Here is an 8,826-nt window from a genome sequence, read left to right as displayed (position 1 = left end):
TGCCCCCTCCTCCCCTCCCCTCCCCTCTCTCCCTTCCCTCTTGGAGTCCTGTGTTAAACACTCACCAGCACAGAACCGCAATGAGGAGATGCTTTTCTGAGGAAACAGCCTTGAAGCAGAGACCAGGAGGCTGAAGTGCCAGGCACTACCAGGGAGAGTGTGTTGTAAGGAGGACCGCTGCACCACCCCCAGGGTGGGCAGGGCTGGACTCCCAGACCCTCTGAAGTTACTAGAATCGAAGATGCTCGAGTCCCTGATATGACACGGCACAGCTGCAAGTATCCCACACAGTCCCCTGTACCCTTTAACATACAGCCCCACATTCCTGACACTGAGTACAGTGTGGATGCTATGGGAATTGTGCTGTGCTGTTTAGGGAATCATGACAAGAAAAAAGCCCATGTTCAGTACAGACCCAATTGTTTTCAAATGTTTTTGATTTGCTTTGGGCTCTCAGCTCTGAAGGGCCATCATTGCCAGTCTCCAGAGTGGTGACGCTTTCTACTTGTCCCCTGTAAGCTTCTGCTGTGATGAGTGAGAGCAAAACCTGGGGAGATTTGTGGGGGAGCTGAGCCCAGACTGGGGCAGCCCTGCTGCCTGTCACTCCCTGCCTGATTTCAGCCACCCGTCCAGCCACCCTCTTCTTGCCCCTTGTCCCTCCTTGCCAGGCCCACACACTGTCCACCTCTGGCCATTGAGTTGGAATTGGCAGGTGACACCTCAGGAGGGGTTCCATGCGGTAAATGATATTTTGGGGTGGGGAGGAGTTCCAGAATGGTTTGGATTAACCACACCAGGCTCCCCAGTAAGTGCCCTGGGGAGGAGAGATGCTGGCCGGGGTCTCCAGCCAGAGCAGGCTCTGGCCAAGACTGGAATGCTGGTGCTCCCGATCCCTCAGGGTGCCAGGGCACACTGGGAAGGGAGCTAGCGGGTCACCCATGGCACCCAGGGCTTCCTGTGGCCTCTCCAGAAATAGGATCTGTTTGCTGTTGCCATGTTCCCATCCCTGATGTGGAGGGGACTGGTGGTTGTCCTCTTGCCACTATCAGCTCTGTTGGGCTGACCCAGTGCATGTGAGTGGACCTGGGAGGAAGAGTGGGAAAGCAAGGCTGGGGCTGACTCCAGCACGAACTGGTGGTTGCCAGCCCACCTGAGCAGAGCGGCTGTTGAGAGAAGAAGTCTGTCCTCTCTCTTCTCAGGTTTTCCTCCAGCCTCCCAAACAGTTGCTTGAGGTCCATGATGAGCCCAGGTGGCGGGCAGGTCAGGTGTTGCTGCACCCATTCCCCAGGTGGCGAGAAGGAGCCTTGGGCAAGCTAAATGGCTTGCACAAGGGCATGTGGAGGGCTGGGTTGGGCTCCACAGTTAGACTCCTCCAGACTCTGCTTGTCTCATTAGGCACAGGGACTAAATGAAAGCAGCTACACGAGTCCCAAAGAAGGTTACTAAGATAATACATGTGAACTCACTCTGCAAGCTGCTTTTCAATGCCAGTAATTTTTACTACTCTAATTAGGACTAGTTTGACAATCTTTTGTTTCTTAACCCAATGCCCTTTTCTTCAAAATTGCTTATTCATCCATCCATTCATGTAGTGAGTTTTGAATGTTTGCAGGGAGTCAAGAGCTCCTCTGCTCCTGGAAGTAGGAAGCTAAAATAGACAACCAGGAAAGGGAGCTCAGGCTAGAGCCAAGTCAGGCTGCAGAGGTGGGTGTGGGTGTCACCAAAATAAATGAGTGAGCAAAGTTGGGAGGGCGTGGAGCGGTGTTAGTGCGGGGCTGTGCTGTGGTTGGAGAAGCACTGGGGCTTCACGGCTTCCTCGAGCACAGGACCTTGTGTCCATTGTGGGATAGGATCTGTTCTCCACAACAGCGAGGGGCATGGAAGGGGAGACCACTGCCTTTGGGCCCTGCAGGAATGGCTGTACTCACTGTACAATGTGAGTCCAATGAGGTTGAGCTGGCCTGATTTGATTTTTTTAAAAAATCTAAATAAAATGTCTAAGCAGTGTCTTCACTCAGAATGGGTAGATTTCATTCAAATGAAAAAGAAAAAAAAAAAAACCCTCCAGAATTAGATGTCTCAGTTGCCAACTTGAAGCTACAGGGGACAACTTCCCAATGTGGAGCTTGTTGCTTCCTGCTCGGCAGTTAGTTATGATTGATCATTCTGAAGTCCGGTTACAGCTGGTTTCCATTGTCCTATGGAATAAGCACGTAGCTCCAGAGAGTGATCTCAAGACCACCTTGGCTGGTGCAGTTTCAGTGGCATCAGGTCCAGATTGGACTCAGGCAGCTGACAGCGGCCCAAGTCTCAGTTCTAGCTGCTTTGATTCCCTGGAGACCCCAGTGTGGAGGAGAAAGTGAATGAGTTGTGCCTGCCACACAAGTTTTTTGAGCTGACCCAATGCCCTGTGTTGGCCAGTCGCCCCTGGCACATTGGCACGCGTGTGCACGTGCGTAAGTGCATGCACCCCATGAACACTTGCATTCTGTAGCTTGGGAAATCAAGTTTGGGAGTTTAAGTGGGTGCCTGGCATCAAGAAGAAAGCTCCTGATGATTCAGCCTGTCAGCTGTATTTGGCTTCTTAGGAATTCGATGGACTCAAAAAAACTCGGGCTCCAAGCATTGGTGCCTTCCAGGATGAAACTAGAACTAGAAGTCCTTCTGCGTGTCAATGTCTGCTGTCCCCACAAGTCATCCTCACAGAAGCTTTACCCACGGCAGTGCTTGGGCACATTTGAAGAACCAGATTTTAGTGCTGCAAAGGATTTCTAGTCCAGCCTCCCTCCTTTCATTTTTCCTAATGAAGTATCTGAGGTCCTAAAGGAGAGGAGTACAGTGGTCAGTCTTCTTTGTTAGCTGGAACAAGTGCATAAGTTGCTGCCCCCAACATAACGTGTACAGGTTGTTCACTGAGCAAAAGCACCCAGGCAAGGGAGTGGGTTGGGTCTGAGCCCCAGTCTACAGCTGGGCTGAAGAAAGCAGGGCTTTTTCCTTTCACAGAGGTGCCATCTACTCACCGAGCAAGTGTGGGGCCATGTCTGACCCAAGAAGTGTCTGCATTTGAATAGATACAGAATGCTAGAGCATAGGCAGCGGAAGTCAGGTGGCTGAGCCTCGTATGGCTTTATTGATTTGGTCTTTCCTTTGGCAAGTGGAAACAGTGAGTCTGCTCCTCTGTGACCCATGACATGTGTGCGTGTACCTATCCCTATGTGTCCTCTACGCACATCATGTCTGTCTGCCACTGCCTGTGCTGCTGGGATGTAGCGGGTAATAGATGAGAGTGGAGGCACAGGGACCGGGGCACCATGTAGGCACATCTGAACACCAGAGGAGGACTCTGCCTGTTTGTCAGGCTGGGCTGTAGGTGCTTCCTCTGGCCTCTAACAGAATCCTGTGAATGGTGTCATGATGTGCAAATCCTGGGTCTGAATGCCACCAGAGGAGGTCATGGGCCCCGAGGCAGAAGACACTGAGCAGCAGCAAGGCCATGATGCAGCTCAGGAGCAGGGACTGACCCGTAGCCACCCAGAGGCAGGCAGACAGAGGGAAGGGCCAACATGAAATGTGAAGAGACGCTCTGAACATGTTTGCAGAAGTCAGGCAAACCAGTCAGGTAGGTCAGTCATAATTCTGTCCATTCTTTCTCAGAATAAGAAGTAAATTAGGCAGTTGTTTGTACTTTCCCTACCCCTTGATTTTGTTCCCTTATGAATTCCTGTGGCACACTCTGGGACCTGCAGTAGACAGAGTTCCTGTCCTGGGGTCTCAGAGCCCAGGACAACCAGAGTTTTAACACCTACTCCTCCCACTTCCTCTGAATCTTTTGAAGAAAGGTAGCCTGATTTTCCTTGCTCCCTTTAGCAGTAGGGCTCATGAGAGGTGATCAGAAAGGTCATACAAGCCTGGGCCATGGCGTAGATACAGTGTGAGACTCTGGAGAACAGGGGCTCTGACTCACCTTGCAGACTCAAAATCACTTCTGTCGGGCACTCAACCACTGCGTTACCTGCTGTGAAGACCCAGGAGATAAAGCCATTGAACTGTGTGCCCTTTGTCGGCCAAGGTGTTTTTGTTTGTTAAATCCTAGTTCCAAGCTGTCTTCCAAGCTTCTCAGCAGAACTCAGGCACCATGTGACTTTTCACGGATCCTCACAACATGGGGCTTTTAGCACGAGCATGTGTCACCTTTCCAAGGAAATGTCCAGAAGGAGCAGCCAGCCAAAGCATCATGCTGTCATCCTCACAACAGTTATCTAAGGAAGCTTTTGCTATGATCTATGCAGCAATTAATGCAAAATTATGTCTTTGTCTGTATCAATTGATCAAAAACACAGCTAGGTAGTTTCTCTTGCCTCAGTGGTACCTGAGATCTTGGAAGGGACTCATGAGTGGAGAGGACTTAGCACAGGACCTGTGTCTCTCCCCCTTCTCCACAGGTCAGATGGTGGTAGCCTTCTACAGAGCCTCAGCAATGGGCCTGGCACTTCACACACTTCACAGGTGCTAATTCATGTAATCGGCATGACTCCCTCTCCATAGATCTCACTTTATCTAGGTCAAATCATGTGTGCAAGGTCTACAGCCAATCGTTAGAGGATCCAGCACTTACATCCAAGTTTCTCTGATGGGCGAGCCCATGATCTTGTCCAAATACCAGTTTGCTTCTCTCCTAGATACTAGAGAGGCACCCGTGGGTCTGGGGGCGAGCAGATTCAGGAGCAATGATGGAGCCATCCCTGCTTGCTCTGGGTTTGAACCATCATGGTAACTAACATGGAATGGGAGCTGTGATGGCAGTGGTTAGGTCATAGCATATCAGACTTGGGCTTCTACCACTGCCAAGCCTCAAGTCCCATGGTCATGAATGCGGATAGTAATGATGCTTACTCATACTACTTGGCACAGTGCTCCCAGGGGCTTGGACAGCACCAGCCACATGGAAACTGCTCAGTACCTTTCAGAGGGCAACATGCAAACAGTTATCAATGACCTTCCTATGGATTAGTCTGGTGAAACATGTGAAGTCCTAAAAATAGAATTTCAACAGGGCTAACAGCTGGAGATCCAGCCCTGAGTGAGGTGCTTGGGGCTCCTGGGTGGGGTCCCTGCACACTGTGGCCTTGGGGTTCTTATTTTCCAGTCATCACCATATTTAAGGGTAAAGTGGAGGAGGTGGAGCTGCCCGTGGAGAAGGTGGACATCATCATCAGCGAGTGGATGGGCTACTGTCTGTTCTATGAGTCAATGCTTAACACGGTGATCTTTGCCAGGGACAAGTGGCTGGTAAGTGTCCCCCCATTGCTGTGCCCACATTGGCCTGCTGGCTGTCTTGCTCTTATCCTCATGGCCCACGGCCCAAGAAAAATACGAGAACTTCAGAGAGAACTCAGACCAGATGGTCGCCTTTCCAGGTCCCTCTCTTTAAAGCGGGTCTGCTTCAGGGGACAGAGTGATCATCCCTGTCCAGGGAGCCCTACTGTCAGAATGTGCTTCTGTCTCTGACCTTGACCTCTTCTGCTGCAGTGGAGCCCGGTTTTCTCTTGTCAAGAGGAAGGTCCATTCTGCTTGACAAGACCGGGGCTTGAGTGGCTGCTGGGCAGCAGTGTGCTGCTCACCGTGGCTTTCCCAGGCTAAAGCTGTAATGCTCTCATTGCTCCTCCCTGGGTTTACCTTCACCCTGCTTCATTTGTTTTTTTGGCTCCACCCAGGCCCCTCAAATTCTCCAAAATAAACATACTTTGCTATCCCAGCCCTGACCCTGGTCAAGGTGACATCCCGCTGAATGAGAAATGCTGGCAGGGGGGTGCTTGCCTGGTGACTCTGTGTGCAGTTCAAAATGTGATGTCTTTGTCAGGTGAATAGATTACAAGACCCATTTCCCCACAATTCATCAACAGAAACCTGGAGGGCTTATGTTTCCAGACCGGGCTGCTTTGTACGTGGTAGCAATTGAAGACAGACAGTACAAAGACTTCAAAATCCACTGTAAGTCACCCTTGGACCTTTGTTGGACTTCCCCTGCACTATGGGGTGGGAGATTCTTCCAGGAGCCTGAGAGGAGCAGACAGCATCTGGGACCCACTACAGTCCCTGTCGGAAGTGACTTTTTCTGGACTCCTCTAGAGCAAAAGTAATACGGCTGACAAATGTCCTGGGTCAGGGGATGGATGCGAGGAGAATGCAGAACGAGTTAAAGGGCAGAAGCTGAGTTTATGTGGAGAACGGCCTGGCATGTCACGACTAGCCTTTAGCTGCTCAGTTCTCAGAATCCATCGCAGTGGGTCTCCAGCCAGGGCTCCTCCAGGCTCCCATATCTGTGACAGTGATGATTTGTGCTAGGTAAAATTCAGGTTCTTCTCTGAGGTCCTTTGGGGGTGGGGAGGACAGTGGAGACTTTGAACAATCCATCTTGTGTGTGTACATGTGTGTATACCTGTGGGGGGGGTAGGGCAGGGGACTCACAGTGACCTCAGACGCCTGGTCAGCTAAAAATGAGCTGTTCTCTTAGAAAAACAAGAGTATTTTATCTGGCCCACCATGGACAGTTTTGTTTTATTTCATTTAAAAGGCAACATTTCTCAGCAGCATAGCTCTGGTCCCTAATGCACTCACACCAAGCATGTTTTGTAAGGTTAGACACAGCCACGTCTCCTCACTCGAACCGCATGTGATGAAGGGGCAAAGAACCTGTCCGACATGGTCAAACCGAAAGTGTGAGGTGGCAGCTCCAAGTGCCCAGCGGGACCAGTACCTCGGGTTCCTGCCAGACAGGGTGGCGGGGGGTGAGCCCTGCTTTGTGGGTCAGCGCAGAGGGATTCTCAGCCTGAGCAGGTCAGTTCTGTCCTGCTGCCAAAGAACGACTTCCAGTTTCACCGTGTCACTCCACTGATCCCAGCAGTTGTCACCTAATCAGTAGTGCCACCAAGCAGCACCCAGGGGACCGTGCTCCCCAAAATGTGTGTCTGTGTGTTTCCACACCGCACTAGGAATGGAAAACCGGAGCAAATGATTCCGGGCCAAGTGCAGGAAAGGTGGGGATGAACTCGTCCGAGGTCTGTGCTCTAGACACCCATTCAGATCTCTCGGTCCGCTGTCATTTCTGACATCTGACCTCAAGAGGAAGGGAAGCAAGTCTCCGAAAGACAGAAGTGAGAGCTGGAGTGGCTTAGTTTCAGACTGCGAAGCCAGCCTCTCCAGGCTTAAATCTAAGCTTTGCATCTCCTAGGTGGGTAACCTGAGCGAGGGTGCAGTCCTTTGCTAATGTGCTGTCGGGGGTGTTAAGTGAATGGTGAGTGTTGAATGACATAAAAATTTGCAGCGCTACTGGAGACTCCGTGAGAGCAGTCTCAGAAGAGGTAACTAAGCCGAGCCCGGTGGCCCTCGTGTCTGCAAATCTAGGACAGATGCCTTCTCACAGAAGACTGCAGAAGGAACTGAACAGTGCACATTGGTCAAATGCCCATGTAAATAGGACATGCACCGCCCTGGAGCTGTGTTTGGAGCTCGCCTGTCCTAACTATACTGAGCAGTGTTTTGACGAGACTGTTCAGGTGCTTTCTGAGCTCTCACATCCATTTACGTGCTTACGGAGCCCTAGCTCCAGCTCCAGCACTGCTCTTTAAGAAGCTTCCTCCTGGTTTCCAGCACCAGCGGCCACCGGGTTGTATTTGGGAGCTGTTGGGTGTGCACAATACCATGAGCCAGGCTGGTCAGAAGAGCAAAGGGCGGTGTGGGAGAGCCAAGTCGTAGCTGCTGCGACTTGGGTTAGTCTGTGACTGGAGATCATGTGACTTATTCCGTGATCCCCACTGCAGTGTTCATAGCTTCCAGAAAAAAGAAATAATCTGAAAGTCAGACCCCATTTTTTTCTGATGGAATGTTTGCTCTGGAGTATATAAAACGATTCAAACAACCTGAAGCAAAGCAACCCAACATTTAAATTTTAGTTAAAATATTGTTGTTTTCTACTTAAATGTCTTTTGAAGAAATTTTAAAGGAAGTAGACTCAATTGGAAATATGTTTCCAATCGACAGAGGTTTTGGTTACTCTGAGTTCTAAATCCAAAGTAAAGCAGAAAGGTTGCCGGTTGCTAAGGAAACAATAATAAGCAGATTTCAATTGGCTCAAGAACCAGCTAAGAAGGCTAAGACCTAAGTGGGGGCCAGGCACGAGGCATGAACAACCCCTTCAGAACGTAAATGGCTAGGGGAAGAGCTTCCTTCTTTTCCTCTTCTGTCTTCCCTCCGTTCCCTCCCCTCCACATTGTCCTCTCCTCTCCATTCCTTTCTCAGCCACATGCGATGTGAAGATACAAGGATGACTGAGAGGCAGCAGCTGCCCTCATCTTCCTTACCAATGGATAGAGAACCCTAGAAAATGAGATGGGAGGCGTGCACACACTGGCTCACAGGCTCGTCTTGTTGGTGAAGGAAGCGGCAGTAAAGCGGCAGAGCGGAAGTGACGCAGCCCAGCAGTGTGCGAGGTGCAGCAGCGTTTAACTTGGCAAGCGCAACCATTGTTTTAAAATCCTGTCATTGAGATTTGTAGGATCTCAAAATTGGAAGGAAACCTCCAGTGTTTTATTCAGTTCCCTGTCCCAGACGTGACTGTCACTCAGTACATGAATCCCAGCCTGCTAGCAGCAGAGGGTGGCCCAGCTCCCCGACGGAGGAGCCTGAAAGGAGGACCGAGTGGAGGCCACGACCCAGGGCTTTCCTGCTCTGGCTCCACTCCCGATCCACCCCTTTTTTTTTCTTTTTTTTGGTACCGGGGATCGAACTTGGGTCCTTGCGCTTGCAAGGCAGGCCACCGAACCGCTG

The 8,826-nt window shown here is 50.8% G+C and overlaps 1 protein-coding gene across 1 annotated transcript in view; it reads left to right on the top strand.

Moving 5' to 3' along the window:
- The window catches only part of Prmt8 (protein arginine methyltransferase 8), a 52,990-nt gene that overhangs the window by 28,997 nt on the left and 15,167 nt on the right, over positions 1–8,826 (top strand). The window contains exons 5-6 of the mRNA XM_010611578.3: positions 5,147–5,289; positions 5,904–5,991. Of these exons, the coding sequence (XP_010609880.1) occupies positions 5,147–5,289; positions 5,904–5,991 (231 nt within the window). The remainder of the gene's footprint in view (positions 1–5,146; positions 5,290–5,903; positions 5,992–8,826) is intronic.

This window comes from Fukomys damarensis, unplaced genomic scaffold (assembly GCF_012274545.1).
Source record: "Fukomys damarensis isolate Sample0158 unplaced genomic scaffold, DMR_v1.0_HiC HiC_scaffold_19, whole genome shotgun sequence".
NCBI lineage: Eukaryota > Metazoa > Chordata > Mammalia > Rodentia > Bathyergidae > Fukomys > Fukomys damarensis.
Note: the sequence above shows the minus strand (reverse complement) of the source record. Positions and strands in the feature narration are given on the sequence as shown.